The sequence below is a fragment of the Strongylocentrotus purpuratus genome, unplaced genomic scaffold (genome assembly GCF_000002235.5).
Source record: "Strongylocentrotus purpuratus isolate Spur 01 unplaced genomic scaffold, Spur_5.0 spur5_scaffold_2, whole genome shotgun sequence".
NCBI lineage: Eukaryota > Metazoa > Echinodermata > Echinoidea > Camarodonta > Strongylocentrotidae > Strongylocentrotus > Strongylocentrotus purpuratus.
The window spans coordinates 23,117,626-23,134,582 of NW_022145605.1; the positions used below are offsets into that span (position 1 = coordinate 23,117,626).

Below are 16,957 nucleotides of genomic sequence, written 5' to 3' on the forward strand. Positions count from 1 at the left end.
GCCATGTAGATTCATTTCCCATAAATATGTATTCATTTCCACGAGAGTCAGCAAAGTTGTCTCATTTGTCCCATAACATATGTGTAACTATATATCCCTCTACTGAATGTCTAATGCAAACAAGTATAATCATGATAATGGATAACTTTATCTGCCGTTGTGCCCATCGTTATCACCAGGGGCAATGAAGGGACTCTGAAGGAGATCCCCATTCAGCCGTAGGATTACCGTTCATCCTGATTCCATCTACAATGGATATTAGATAATTATGTAAATGTTTATATTACATTTCTAATAATATATCACAATGCTTGAATCGCGAACCATGAGGTGGACAGTCATAATCATCATCATCATCATCGTCATTATTATCATTATCATCAACATCATCATCATCATTATCTTTGTCATCACCATTTTGTAAACGAAGCGAGTAACGTTTTTGATTTTCTTTTTTAAAATACATGATTCATTCTTTACAGCAAATAAATTCCATGAATGAAGGGTATTCATTTCTAAAAACTACTAGAACATTATTTTCAAATACAACATACAAACTGGGTTGTATTAATACCAGAGTATTATTTAGCAGAGTTTTATTTAGTGAACATTGCATGGTTATACATTGCACCAAACTAAATATGCAATTGTTTACATATACCCATTTTCTCCACTTCACTGTAAGTGATATCGCCATATAATAATAATAATAATAATAATTTTTTTTTTACTAAGGGTAGCAACATAAGTATTAATACTGCTGTTCCCGCGGGCCCTGCAATTAACATTACCCCATCAATTTTATTTGCGAGGTACCCATTTACACCTGGGTGGAGAGTGGAAAATGTTGGATTAATGCATTTTTTCAAAGGACGTTGGTGCCGGACTCTCAAGCCTTGGATTGGTTCGGTTTGGTTTGGTTTCATCATCGTATAAACAAACATAATACATACACATGAACATAAAAAAATAAATTATAATTACTTGAAAATAATACGGATGAATAGCTCTATTCCTAAATCTTTCTAGATGTCCAGACTGAGAGGGGTATTTTGGGTCATAATATTCTATCCTATTAATTTTATCTTTGAATGTATTCTCGGAAGCGTTATGTAATATCTGTTTAAACATTGCGATGTGCTTCAAGTAAAATGAAAGTATTTCAGCCCTCGTGCTGCCGTTTCCAGTATGCTCAATAAACCATTAAGTTTAACTCAATAATAATAATAATATTCCGCTTTTATATAGCGCTTAACACAAATGTCTCTATATAAGCGCTTTACAGATAATACTATTACCCTAATCATTGGATTTAATACTTTCCCGCACACACTGTGTACGCAATCTCCACTCCATGGGGAGCATTCAATGAGTCAATTGAATGACCTACGACACCTCCACATGAAATATCATTTAATTAATTTAAGATAAGTGCTTTTACCGCCTATCAAGAATTAAGAAAGTTAAAACTTCTCTTCTCCCTTGTGTACCATGTCACTTTTCGGACATGGATGTTCTTTGGTGTTAGGCCATGTAACTCCATGGTTAGATCTACTTCCTAACCACAGTCAAGACGACTATAAAAAAACGAATGAATAAAATCATGATGTCAAAGGTATCATATAATGAAATACTAATAGTTGGCTTTCAGAAGAAGAAAAAACGCAACATTTATTCTTGGAAGGAGTACACTAACATTTGAAAGGCACCCTGCGTATTATGACAAAAATGTAAAGAAATAAAGTGAATGGAATTTCGAACAAAATTACCGGAACATAATGAAATCTGATACGAGACGATTGTATCACCCTTTCCCGAAGAGTCCTCAAGAAGAATAAAAGGGACAAGTTGTCGCTGCTGAAGTAGAGGATAGCGGTCATCATCTTCACCGAGTACAATCCATCATCATCCTAACAAAAATTCATCACCATCTTAACGAATTCTGAATGGTAGACAAGGAGAAATAATATGCAGTGAATGAAAAGAAATAAGGAAATTCCAAACGTTGTCTCACCTGCGTCTCACGATGCGAATGATAACACATGACACATAACCTCATCATCGAAGTGTTATTCAATCATTATTGTGTGTACAGTGCTTTTCATGAAAAATTGAACTTTTGACATCTGACCTTAGTCAGTTTGACCCATTTTAGAACTTGATCTGCCCCCTTCAAGAGATGTACCTTGGGTTTGAATTTAGCGATCCTACCTCGTAGCTATAACAAATTATTGCGAATACAGCATGAGTGTTGACGACAACAACACGAACGATTACAACAACGACGACAACTATACACCGACGCCGGATATAGTGACGCCTATGTCTCGCTCCGTGTCGCAGGCGAGACAAAAATGACGCCGAATGAGAACTACTATAAGTTTTTTGATAATTATAGGTAAAAGTCGACTACTGGTCATACTGTGAAAATAAATGTTTGGGACCAATATGGAAGTTTCATATAAGAATCGGGGTATACCATCAGCTGGCTGTGAGGTTTTGAAATTGGGGAAAGGGACAAGACAAGAAGACTCCAGGGGGGTATTTCACAAAGATCCTAAGTAGAACTTAACTCTAAGTTGGACTTAAAAATTATGGACAGCCATTGGAGTCTTTAAATAAAATTATATACAAAAGCAGAAATTCAAGTATTTTAGACTTTTTATTAATTCCACATCCAGAACATGAAATCTCCTTGATGATAGAAAATATGAATGATTTCAATAAACAATAAATGCGTTTCAAAATAACTTTTACAAAATATTTTCAAAGATGCTAATGGCTTTCCATATTTTTTAAGTCCAACTTAGAGATAAGTTCAACTTAGGATCTTTGTGAAACACCCCCCAGGACCTCCCATATCCTTCCTCTGAGCAGCAGCCTTTCAAATTCATATTTCATTTTATGAGTAAGATCGGTGCCCCTCCCCATATCATTGCAGTTCCCCCTTAAATGGGTTGATTACACTATGCCACTGACATCATCCATTCAATGCACTCACCTTCTAAGCTGCATTTACCGTCATTAGTAAAATCGGCTTTCTCGATCATTTCCTTGATTTTATCCTCCGTTATCTGTCGATCAAAGCTTAACATCGCTTGACGCACCTCGTCAGCACTACAAGCAAATAATTAACAAATAACATTTATTTGAATACACTTTCTACAAATTTGGATTATGCCATTGTAGTCATTGACTAAAATCATCGAATACTCTTTTATAATGTAATGAATAATGATCCAGTATTGAGGTGCTAAATCTGATCTTGACTATACCACATATAAAATAAAATGTTGGTAATAGTATTGATCTTCTCTTGTACAAGCCTAACAAAGCACAATAATCATCCCCATCCCTCGGATGGGGATGATTATTGGTTATTGTTTATTGATTATTGTGTTCGAGGGACAATCAAGTCCCGGGCAAAGACTACAAACGCAAACATATCCAGACAACTAACGTGTAATACAAATTTACGGATACCCGGATAATTGTCATCCCTAAAACAACTTTTCTGTTGGCACAATCCGAATGAGGTATATATAGGGTATATTCACCCAGGTGGTAGATCGTAGTGTTCCTTGGAGCTATAATTGTCTGGTATATAGTTTTAGAGAGAGAGAGAGAAAGAAAGAGAGAGAGAGAGAGAGAGAGAGAGAGAGAGAGAGAGAGAGAGGGGGGGGGGGGGGGTGAGAGGGGAGGAGGGTGGGAGCGGGAGAGGCATCTTCATGGTTTGGGTATCCTAGTAAGAAATAATGATTATTGTCTACATTTCTCCAATATCGGAAATTTTGACGGACAATACATTGGATTTGTTTTCTTCTTGAAATTTACCCGATAAGTATATTGACATCCTCATGAAAGACTGGGCAAGCATCCCGGGGGTCTCAGTCAAATACTGTAAGCATTCAATGTCCAACTACACTCTAAAAACTGAAATGTTAAATCACCACTCTTTCAAAATGGTAGATTAACACTTTGAACATAATGGATCCAACACTATAAAGGTTGAATCTAGCAGGTTAATAGAAACAATCTGACATTTTGAAAGAGTGGTCACTCCTCGGCCCTTTTAAATTGACATTTAACATTTCAGTTTTTAGAGTGTACCCATCACTGTTCAACTACACTATCACTGTCTAGCCACCCTGTCACTGTCCAACTACCCTATCACTGTTCAACTACCCTATCACTGTCCAACTTCCCTATCACTGTTCAACTCACCTGAGAAGTTTATCCTTGTCATCCTTGTCCATGGCTTTGAAAACTTTGCGGCATTTCTTATCTAGTATCATCGCCAAAAACTGAGGAAATGTAGTAGTTCCCTCTAGTCGAATGAAGGAAAAAAAGGGTTTCTTATTTCCCACACAAAAGCCCTTTTCGAATAGTGATTCATCTTGCATTCTTACGTCTCGATTTCAATGCACGAAGATTAGATCCGATAATTCACTTAAATAAATGCCTAATGAGTGGAGACATCTTGAGGTGATACAAAGTAAGCACTATCATGTAAACTTTGTTGAAATGAAGAGAGAGAGCAATCTATGAGCTCTTTTCGTTAACAAAATGAAAATGATTTGAGTGTTAATGAATTGTGTACAGTAAAAACAATAATGATCAATACAAGTATTGAAACAAAAACACGAGGGTTCCAGTTTAAACTTCTGCCTAATATTCTTATTATTAAAGGCTTTTCAAAAATGCAAACAAAGCCTTCTCCATAATATGTTCGTTTTGCTGCAAACATTCAGAAACTTTAGAACATGCAAATTGGCAATGTAGGTATTACGTTTTGGAATTAAACCAACGTTTTGTTTTCTATGTTTTTCTAATTTTTTCCTGGATTAAAAAACACAGTCATTAAATTATATTTAGAAAAACACCCACACAGTATAATAATTAATCACATTTTAATAATAGAAAAACGATGTATTTACATGTGCATAATCAAGAAATACAAGCCAAGCATTGATTGTCTTAAAATGATGCTTTCTAATTCGTATAAAGAAGAACAATGTATTGCAAATCGAAAAGGCAAGCTCTCCTTTCAACATAGAAAATAGAACTGTGTACTACCACTTTAAAACAAAATTAGTTTCACCGTTCACTGTAATTATTTTGGACCTGATGACTTCTTTATTATACTTCATAAACAGATGTTCAAGCAAGCTATTGACTTATATATATTTGACATCAATTATGCACAAGATTTAAAGCATTCGTCCAAGGAATATGTTTTGTAAATTGAAAAAGTATCTATAAAACATCTTTGAATTCTTTTTTTAAATCACAGATATCCCTTTTTCAGTCAAATGTCTGGCTATGCTTTCTGTCGTGTGACGAACTCTAACAAGGAATGAACAGCCAACACTCCAATTGACTTTTTAAATCACAGAATTCATTGTTAACATGTTAAACTTCTTTTACGGATTTTTGCAACCCATGTTAAATAAAATGATTTATTCTTCAATTCATAGATTATTAAACTTCTATTTACGTGTTGTGGTCAATTTCATAATCTCTTTCGTTGTCATTTCATAAGTCTTCACCATAAACTTACTACGATCACGTCTAGAATTTTCAAGCTCAGCCGCAGTAAGGACATGACCCACTGATTTCATCGCATTTCCCAAGAACATAGTAGGGAAGTTGCCATCGCTATTCCTGTCAAAGGCATCGAATTTTGTCTTGTATTCTAGAAAAAAGTAATGGAAAAAATAAAGTGGAGATATGGTGTCAGTAAGAGAGGGGAGGAAAGAAGCAGGAGATTTTTGTAGGCAACATCGAGTAATGTTCATACATATACATATTATATATATGATATATCAACTAGCAAAGGACTGGAAATTGCTAATAAAAGCACAGTCGTTCCTCTTGAAGCAAATACTTCTAAATGACTGGAAATTATTAGATTGAATAAGAATTTGTTTTTCATCATTAACGTTATTTTGCTTGATTTCTTCAATATTGCAATCTTCAAATGAGTTAGTTTACAGATAGCACATGGTACAAATGACCCCAAATATCCACAGATCTTTTACACATGGAGAAGTTTCATTTTGAGCATATTAGAATAATAACTGCCAAAGTCCTAGATGTGCTTCATGAATACCTTTTGTTTGCCCTCTTGAAAAGAATACTTCCACCTGCGTATCATAGAATGTACCGTTGGTACATAAATGAATAATGTTACATAACTTTCATGAGCGCATATCCAGTATTCATCTCTGTGGGTTTTTACCTTTTTGGTACAAATGACCTTTATCTGCCCATGCGCAGATTGTATCTGTAAACTCCCTCATTGCAAGCAGACGTGATGTCTCAATGGTAGAGCGTTGGGTCTCGCAGCGGGGAGATCACGTGATCGAAACCAAGTATGTGCGCTAGTGCCTTTTAGTAAGGCATTAATCCTCATTACCAAGTCCCTTGGAGAGGATTGGAAGCCGTCGGTCCACTGGTTGCTTACTTACAAGCACACACACATGCTTTCTTAGCAGTCAGGTAAAGCAAACAAACCAACCAGCCAACCAACCAATATCCTCTAACGTTAACGTTAAGTTTTGTTTATCTTAGAAGACCAGCTGTTATTTTCACATCTTTAATGATCTTATTTTCTTTTGATGATCTCCGAGAGCTAACATTTTACTGTAATACTAGTATTATGTTTGACATTGTTGTATAATACCCTCTTGTTATAGATTTGGTCACCCACTTTAAATATTGAAACATTCGTGCTTTTGTTTTTCGTACCTTTTATTTGATCTTCGGAAAACAATAAGTTAGCTGCCTGTAATGAAAGAAAAAAAAAAACGAAATTAACAGAACATTGTTAGCAATGATGAATCCAGATTGTGAAATTTCGTATTTTGCTTCAGTGAATTATTAAACACCAACAAAAAGGAGCACTTTCTGGAGAGAAATGAATGAGTTAAAATGTGAGTGAGCGAGCTTTGGGTGTACTTGAAGAAAAAGTTGATCTTAGTCGCATAAAATTAGGAGCATATTTTATGGTGAAAGGAAAAGGGGGCCAAAGTTAAAAGAACAATTATTAGAAAAGAAAAGGAGAACGCGTCAAGGTAAAAATCGTAATAATCAAAGGTGACAATGGGGCACTACTAGCACCTGCTAAGGGGCACTCACCAGAATGAAGAAAGGCGGAGAGGGGCACTTTTTACAAAGTAAAAAGGGCAATTATCAAAAGGAAATTGGCACTAATTAGAAAGGATAGGGGCACGTGTCAAAATAAAAGGGGCACTTCTCAAAGGTGAAAAGGGGCATTTATTACAAAGTCGAAGGAGCAATTCGAAAATTGTAATAAGGGCACTCACCGGAGATGAAAAGAGGCACTTTTAACTGTCAATATGAAAGGGACTCCTCTCATATTTTAAAAGAAGCGATTAGAGGTATTTCTTGTACCTAAAAGGGGGCACTTGTGAGAATGGGCATTATGGCCCCCACCCCCCTCTTAAGATCTCGGCCATGAAGCAGCCGATCTCCGTGAAAATGTGCACACTTGTCAAGTAAAGTGTATAGAATAATATGATAATTTCAATTTGTTGAAAAATTCACTTATATGCATTTTTATGGTAAATTATGCAAATAAAGTCATATTTTTAATTTGTTTGTTTGAAAGATGCACAAGACTCGAAAGAAAAAAGTCAGCGAGTGGCGGGGCGCCATCCATATGCGTTCCCGAGCAATCGGAAAAATCGTGGAGGGGAAGGGGGGGGCATTATGCCCCCTCCCCGGCCTTATTAGGGTTAAGGGAAAGGGAACTTGCTCTTATCAAAAAAGAAAAGGGGAATTTATCTCTCTCTCTCTCTCTCTCTCTTTCTCTCCCTCTCTCTTCCTCCCGTAGATTGTTAAAAGCCAGAGAAAGATGTACTCGTAATACTTCCAGAATTAAGTCAACAAATATTCATTAAAAAATAACTCATTAAGCTTAGAAAGTAGGCTAAACCCATGCCTAACTATTATAGTACGCCCGCCGAAGCCTTTCCGCATCGCTTCCGTGATCAACTAAAGAACTTCATTGTTCGACCCCATGATTTAAATTCGCGAAAAATAAGAGCAGTTCCTTGTAGATCCAGGACTTCAAAGGGTTACTTTGTGGTCTCATCAGGTCTGACTACTGAGGTCCCCCCCCCCCCCCCCGTCTCCGCTTTTTTTACTTTCTTTGTACCGGCCTTCTACATTCGTAATGCCGTCTTATAATTAGGGACCTGTTGAAAGGGGAAGGTGACGCGTTCCTCTCAAAATAATTCTATCCTCCTTATTTTGCAGACCATTTAGATTTATGGGGACGGTGACGCGATGTCCTGTGACCCCATTCATGTTACTCCTTTGGGCATATCATTCCAATTGTATTTCTTTGTTTGTGTTTTGTCTCGTTCTCTAAGCTTATACCTTTTACGAACCCTGGCGAAACCCAATTTCCAAGCATTCTCAGTGAGAAAACCACTTAAGGCATTTGGGACTATGGGACTATTCAAGGCTTTAAATGCAATGATTCCTTTGTAATTATGTATATATCGTATATTCGCTTGGCGTTCGCGTACGATATGTTGTGGTCGTGGTTATTTTACCTGACTGCTATGAAAGCATAAATGCTTGTTTAAGCAACCAGACGGTCGACGGCTTTAGGTCCTCTCCGAGGGACCTGGTAATGAGGATTAATGCCTTACAAAAGGGCACTGGCGCATCGTCTTGGTTTCGAACCCGGGGTCACCGCATTACGAGACCACTGCTCTACCGACTGAGCTATCGACCAGTTTTGGAAACGCCCCCCTCTCAAAAAATGAAATTGAAGCTCGTTTTACCAATCATGTGAAAGAAGATTTGTTGACTAATACGTGGTGATACAAATTTTGCTGGGAAACCGCCTAAACTAATTGATATATTTGGTAAATTATTATATTTATCCGGACTGGATATATATCGCGTAGTCCCATATACATCTTTCAGTGTACAGAGCTTGTAACTTTACCAAGACTGGGTCAAATTTATTATCATTTGATGATTACAGAACCATACAGTACACACCAATACTTACTAGATGATCAACCTTTTCTGATCGATTCCACACCGTTTGTTTCACAATGCAATCGCATGATCAGAACTGGTCTATACCTTAAATCAAAGGGCATGGTGCAATAAATTCTGCAACTGCGTTGTAAGATCACTTTCAGATTATAGTGTGGTACGGTATGTCACTGAAACAGCTCCCGTAGGACTTTTGTGCCAAAATTGATTTTTTGGCATTTTTGGATTGATATGGGTCCAAGCTATCAGAAATTGATGGGGTTCAAATTTTCCCGACCCTCAACCCCTCTCTGGGGGGGGGGGGGTAGTTTCCTATCATGAGACCCCCTAAAATTGGGTGTGTCATTCATCTAATGACTGGTTTCACAAAACTTGAGTTGTTTTCTAGAACTGTGGTTATCCCTCAACAGTGAGAAAGGTAATTTGAAGACTTTCAGTTGGATAAACCCTCCAACCAACCCATCCCCATCCCTACCCCCACCCCCGTCAGCCCAATTTGCGTACCTTTGTCATTGTTCGGCCAGCCGTTTTAAGGTGTAGTACTTTTATTACCATTATCATATATATTTATTAGCCCATTTCCAAACACAAAGAGACAGAAACAAACATACAGACAACCTACATGTATACACACCTACCTCCCCCCCCCCACACACACACACGCACACACTCATGCACACACGCACACCCTTCCTCCCACACGCACATACTCACACACACCCAAACATTCACAGGCAAGTGCGCTCGCGCACACACAGCGCGCACACACTCCTACATAATATTATGCTGCTCTGTGATCATTGTTTCTAGCTCTTCTGTGGTAAAAGTTGTTTTGTTCCTTGGTCTTCGCAAGTTTGACAGAATAAAGACCCCTCTTTTGCAGTATATTGCCTGATTTTCCAAGGTTAGCATAACATATAGCCAATGGCAAATCTAGATTTTAAAATTTTATGTGATGTGGGTCTTCATTATCGGTTAGAGAAGAAGAAAATAAATTGCAAAAACAAGAGAGAACTTTATTACTCTTGATCAATCAATCAACTTAGATAGTTAAATTGACAAATTGGTAAACATTGTATGCATTGATATATATAATATAAGATCATGGACCTATTACGGAAGGACATTCAACGTTATTCTTTCTTTGATCCAATGAGATCCACCGCCTTCTGATTATGTGCATCTTAATGAGAACATTCAGCTGTTTTAACAATACGACTGCTCAAGCATTTTCGGTTACTAACAAAGGAGCAGTATCCCTCTCTTGGGTTTTGTCTTCCTGATTTTGTCAAGAAGGGTGTTTACAACATTGATATCTTGGAAGACACACCCACAGGGCAAGGAACGGGACAGTGGTTGTAATCAACCAACAGGCTGTAGATGGAGAGCCAGTGAATCAACCACGTGTCATACCCGAGAAACTTTCTTCGCAAGACCTTCTAGCATTTGAGATGAATGTGCTTCCAGGGCCAGACATCAGAACTAGCCCATTGAGATTTCAGGCCTACAAGAGGAAACAAAATCTCATTTCTCAAGAATTCACTCATACCTGGGCTCTTGTGTACTACCTTACAAAAGATGACAACGGAGAAATCATCCGAACTGAACCTCAGCTGCACGATGAAGAAGCCCAGCGCAGTGAAGAGATGCCAAGTGATGCAGAGTCTACAAATGATGAGGAAAATGAGCCTTCTAGCAAGAAGGAGGAAGCTGGGTCTTCAAAGGACAGAGGGGAAACAAACTCTGTCGTGATCATCAAAAAGCAGGTGAAGAAATCAGATAAACTAGCAAAGAATGATGTTCTTCCAACATATGGGCTGCAACTAGGTCCTTATTGTTGTCTCAATCCTCTCCCGCTAGCACGCCTACAAACACAGCGGTGGTTGCCCCATTATTCAAGACATCGCCAACTGATTATGGGACCCTCTATACTGTTCTTCGGTTATCCCAGGGAATATCTGCGACTGTTGTTGGCCCTCGCAGAAAGACATTGATAACGCTAGATCTCGATCTTAACTCCGGAGCGTTGAAGATTCAGCAGTCGGTAGGAAACGCCAGCTGGAGCTCTCTTCATTGCTTTCGCTGCCTTACAAAACCATCGATGGTAGCGGTCTTGACACGTGTGCTATCGAATGTGGTGCGTACACCTCAGCATCTCTTCGCAGGATCTTTGGTGGTAAAGCTTATAAGTGTGGCCTTGAATTCCACATTACTGCAAGCCTTGCAATCATGATGTTGCGTTTTGATGCCATACTATCGGATCTTCCCAAGGGTCCAATTCGCATCCAGTACAATTCTCTCAAAGAAAAACTTCATGGACGTGACCCGGAGATGGTGGAGATCTATGAAGAAATCCAATCCTGGTACTCAAGCAATGTCAAACCGCTTGAAGAAGCTGAAGACCTTGGCGAGTTTGCCCAGTTCTTGACCCGGTATTTTAACCAGGTGGAGAGTCTTCTACATATCATTAGTTCATGTCGATCAGGGGACGGGGAGGGCTACTTGTCATCACTAGAAGACCTCACCAAGTACTTTTTGCTCGTGATCTCCTGAACTATGCTCGCCTGATGCCAGTCCATCTCGCTCAAATGAATGCCCTAGAATAGGATGATCCAGAAACATGGAATGCCCTCAAGTCTGGAGACTTTGTGGTGGCAAAGTCAGAGATACCCTTTTCTCTTCTCTTCACTGATCAGGCTCTATAGAGCAAGAAATCAAGAAACTACAGGGGAATGGTGGGATGGTTAGACTCACAAGAAATGAAGCCGCTCTGGACCGACTAGTCACTACCACACCTCACCTTGCTGCTCTGGTAAATCATTACTTCAATGACTTCCCAAAAGCTACTGGAGCTTCGGTGAGGAAGGAGCATCATCAGCTCTCAGGAGACATTGCAGTGAGGTCAAAGAAGAATGCTCTGAAACTACGCCACCTAATCGAGCTGCACTGCGGAGTCAATCCTTTCAAGGAGAAGACACAATTGAAGAATCTGGTTTCATCGGCATTTGTGTCAAATGAGGCGAAAAGTGACATTCTCCACTTTGCAGAAAAGGGCCAGAAGCGCTTTGAGGAGTTTGTATCTGATCGTTTGCTTTCATCATCAACCCTCTCGGTGTGGGACAAAATGAAGAAACTGAAGCTGAAATCCTTTTCGAACTGGATGGAGAAAAGGAAAGTGCGTGTTGGAGACAAGGTCATCAAGTTGCGGGAGGAACGTGAATTGCTGGGAAGATTCCTTATCATCCAAGGCAGCCGCCCAAGCTTAGTTCCTAAACTTGCGGAAACAATTGGTGAATATGAAATGTCAGTGGTTCCCCGTTCACTATGTGCTGTCGATGGTTCTTTGTACATCCCAACAGACAAAGCAAGTCTGATGCATGCAGTTAAAGATGCAAAGGCAGAACCTCCCGATGCTGTAAAACAGCCTGATGTCGTGGAGGATAATGATATTCAACTTCCCCACAGGTTGAAATGATGCAGAAAGAGGTTCCTGTTAGCGTAGAACATGATATAACGCAGGTTCCTTCTGGAGCAGCCCAAAAACCTAACCTCTTGCATGATCTTCCTGTCAAGGTGCTAATAATTGACGTCATGGGTGTACTTCAAGGCATGGAAAAAACACTAGCTGCCATGCAAAATATGTCAGACCTGCAGAATGCATTCAACAGGCGCATCGAAGGGATGATGGCTAGCTATGATGAAGGTCGAGTTGTGTTTGATCGATATATGGAAGAGTCATTAAAGAACAATACTCGACAAAAGAGGGCAACTACATCAGTAGAATACGAGATACACCCAGAAATGAAGCTCACAATGTCCATCAAGGAGCTTCTATCTTCATCGTCAACCAAGAAAAAGCTGACGTGCCTGTTAGGTCAGGGGCTGCTTGATAACTTTTCACAAAACACGGACAGCCCTTTCAAGCTAGTGGTTGTGAATGATACCTTCATCAAGGGACATGATTTTGAGGAGGTGCACACACATGAAGAGGCTGATAATCAAGTCCTTGCCTCTACTGCTAGTGGTGCCTTGCAAGAAATTACTGTTTGGTCCCCTGACACTGATGTCCTCCTTCTCTTAATTCATCTAGCATCTTGTGGAAACAATGCAGTGCCCACTTCTCTACAATTTTCTACAGGCAAGGGTACAAAGAAACGAGAAATAGTTGTGCTGGAGCGGGTTCAAGTCATTGGAAATCAAAAATGTCAAGGCCTCCTTGGACTTCATAATTTTTCTGGTGCTGACTGGGGAGGAAGTTTGTTGGGATATCCAAGAAGACATGGATCAATGCCTACTTAAAGCTTGATGATGATGATCCTGCCATTATCTGCTTCAAAGAACTGGGCGAGGGTTCCATTCCAACTGAGCTTAGCAATGGAGAGCTTCCAACACAGGTGAAGGCACTAGAGCATTTCATATGTCGTTTTTACTGTTCATCAGGTAACAACCCTACCATCGCTCAGATGGGAACTGTTCCGATCAAAGAACCTGGAAGGTGAGATGTTACCTCCAACTCGTGCCGCATTACTACCTCACATCCTCCGTGACAATTACATCACGATGAGAGATCAATCATACAAGACTAACTACCCAGTGCTTCCTTCTATCGAAGAGAATGGATGGTATTCAGATAATCGAGGATGTCTTCCAGTCAAGTGTCTTGCGCTCCCTGCACCACGGGCAGTACTTGAACTCATCAAATGTGGCTGCAAAGCAGGATGCAAAGGACGGTGTAGCTGCTCCAACAACGATTTGCCCTGCACTCCTCTTTGTAAATGCTATTATAGTGGAGACTGTGAAAACCGGACATGGGAGGATGCTCCAGATAGTGACAGCGATTGACTTTTACTGGAAGTCTGATGAACTTTATTGTTGTCATGGTAACCACGAAGTATGTGGTTACCCCTTTCCCGATTTTATTTCATGTTTTGTTTATAACTGGAAAATGTTTCCAAATAATTCTTTGATTTAGATCAAGATTGTGTCATGTACAAGTATTTCGGAACAAAATAGCTCAACTTGTTTCTTCGGGGCGGGGGGGGGGGGGGGAGGGGGGGGGGGACCATATCAACAAAACAAAATGCACATTTTCGTATTACTCTGCATTTGAAAAAAATATTACATATATAATTTGTCAACTTTCTGAATGACTGATGCAATTACAGTGCCTAGAAGTTCATATTTGAGAATTTTGTTATATTATCATCTGAAGGTGTTTGGCGCCATCTGGTGTTTAAGTAAGTTATTCATTTGATAGAATACTAAAATAGGGTTGATTTTTATATTAACAGCCTAAATAACAGTGTTAATGACATGTGATGTTCCACAATTATTCCACTCTATAATAATACACAATAATGCAATTTCCACTTATTATTTCAAAATTCTAGCCCAAAAGAAAGAAGAAGGGCACATTTTTAGGAAATATTTCCCAGTTTTTCACAATTTTTCGCAAATTGCGCCCCATAAGGTCAAAGTGAAAAAGTTTTAAGACACAATATCATTAAAAATGAATCCTTATATACCTCAAACAACTTCACAGTTAAATTGGCGAAAAAATATATGAATTAGGGTGGAAGACACCAAATTTCCCTATTGCGCTTTATATATGCAATTTTGGCGCCCAAAATGGACCCCCCAGGAAGTAAAGGAGGGGTCTGAAAATTTGAACCCCATCATTCTTGGCCAATTGGCACCCTTTTGAAGCCAAAACAGCAAAAAATTCAATTTTGGCAAAAAAATCCTACGGGATTACATACCATACCGCACTATTAGGAGAAGTTTATTATTCAAAGAGTATTTTGAATTGAATGGAACGTTTCAACTCAGTAAGCACGACTTAGATTTGTAAAAGTTGTTTTTAAAAACAAGATTTTGGTGAAAAGCATTCAAAAACATCCTTGCATCGATTTGAATAACAATCATGTTTGTCGCATGATACTTCTTAATAACTTTGTTTTCTTTCTCGTTTGCAGGGAGAGAAGAAGCTATGTCACGTTAAAAAACATCACAAATATCGGTCTATTGCGTATATACACATAAATACAGAATAATCCATGTGAATATAAGAATGTCATTTTAGAATAATTCATAAAAAATTACCTGACATTATACTATAGCATCAATACTTTGCCGGTACCACATTGTCTTTAGCCAGTATCATAATGAAGTTATCATTCTTTATCCAGTTTAGTGCAATGTTTTTCGTCATATAAAGATGCGCTATTTGTTTAGTGTTGAGATGCTAGGAAATGGTTTCAAGAGTACATTACACAAACCTGAACCATTGCACAGTGATGGTGGTTCTCTCTCTCTCTCTCTCTATGCATTATCAACTACGTAGAAAGCAACAACAACAAAACTTAGGGTTATCTGGGATAACCGCGTTCAGTGGCAGGGGCGATAGTGAGAGTTAAATTAAAATAGGTTTTAGCTACCGAGCGCTTGCGCGAGGCGTTCAAGCAAGTCATATAAAATTGACGCTTCACCCCCACTCCCTCCCCGTGTTCTAAACTGGAAAAACATCGGTCTCAGGGACTGTCGATTTTTAGAAGGAACAAATTCAACGACAACAAAAGAAAACGGGAAATTATCAGGCTTCAATCGATGGCGATATTGCAGGGACTTTCTGCAGAAAATACCGGATGGATTTAGTAAGGAAAATCCAAGCTAACTCTTACCCGATGATGGAGGGGACAAAAAGCTTTGGAACGCTCAACTTTTTAGTGAAAAACCCAAACTTGTAGTAAAGTATATTATTTATTTAAAAAACTTGAAATAAGTCGAGTAGATAGAGAAGCAATTATGCATCCACCCCGAGCCCTCCGTTCAAGCAATCAATCAATCAATACATGATTACATGGGAGCTGATCTTTTGCAGTTGCTTGACCAAACCTTTGGAACATTCTTTCCAATTCCATACGACATGCACCCACTTCTGCAACGTTCAAATCTGTGCTGAAAAAGCACCTCTTTGGCCTCTGTTAATTAGCTTAAAATGTATTTTGTCCTTTATTCCGCTATTTGTTTTGACCATGTTAGCTACCTTTATATTACGATAGTTTAATACTTTGATATTATGATACGGTAAGATAGCTATTTTCGTAGTTATAAGATTTGTATATTCTCTTTGTTGATTTCTTTTTTTTGGTGATTATATTTCACAAATTGTCATTCATGCTTGTACAGCGTTTTATAATAATAATAGTTCGTTCGTATGTACCCGAGCATCGGATTCAGGCTTACCCACACACATTGTATGCCCATTCTCCACTTCCTGGGGAGCATTCCAGCCAGGCGTCATTTTTACAAGCGCACACTCTTGCTAATCTAACAACATTAGCTTTCGCATCCTACATGGTACCCTTTAGCACCTGGGTGGAGAGTGGCAAATGTAGATTAATGTCTTGCCAAAGGACATAGTGCCGCGGCAGGACTTGAGCCGCGAACCTTGTGATCCACAGTCCGGTGACATATCCACTCGACCACGACACCTCTTTATACATATGTATTATTATTATTATCATATGTGAATAGAATTGAACAGGGGTTTGGGAGAGAAATATACCTAAATTGAATTTTATAAACAGGTGTATAAATACCTACAAATTATTTAAGCCTTAAATTACTGTAGACGATAGCAACACATTTCAGGAAGAAAAACAAAATGAATTCGTGATCTAGCAACTTACCATCTTTAGAAATTGGGATAGATCCGGCAAAATTGAAGATAGAAAGCAAATTTTCTCTGGATCTCAGGTAGCCTACCTATACCTCTCTTATGGTTGACTTGCTTTCAAAAAGTGACAAGGGTGCAGTGATGTCAAAGAGTATTATACGGACATATAAAGCACGTGACCATATGCTGGTAATGTTGTCGTTGTTGTTGTTACTTTAGTTTTAAGACCAGTTTTAT

At 38.8% G+C, this 16,957-nt stretch overlaps 1 protein-coding gene across 1 annotated transcript; it reads right to left on the reverse strand.

Moving 5' to 3' along the window:
- Positions 1–578: 578 nt before the first annotated feature.
- On the reverse strand, positions 579–16,856 carry LOC115926754 (calcium-binding protein SPEC 2D). The gene is made up of 6 exons (XM_030992015.1): positions 16,734–16,856; positions 6,751–6,787; positions 5,561–5,695; positions 4,225–4,327; positions 3,002–3,117; positions 579–1,942 (listed from the first exon to the last, which is right to left on the reverse strand). Exons 1-6 carry the CDS (start codon positions 16,734–16,736, stop codon positions 1,911–1,913), a joined length of 426 nt encoding a protein of 141 aa, XP_030847875.1. The 5' UTR covers positions 16,737–16,856; the 3' UTR covers positions 579–1,910.
- Between the last annotated feature and the right edge of the window lie 101 nt (positions 16,857–16,957).

Bases quoted from the DNA above. Each gene is read 5' to 3' on its own strand.
- LOC115926754 (XM_030992015.1), bottom strand. The intron at 5,696-6,750 runs GTACGAAAAACA...ACTTTTTTCTAG, and splicing joins TTCCGAAGATCAAATAAAAG to AATACAAGACAAAATTCGAT. The intron at 4,328-5,560 runs GTAAGTTTATGG...TCATTCGACTAG, and splicing joins AAATTCTAGACGTGATCGTA to AGGGAACTACTACATTTCCT.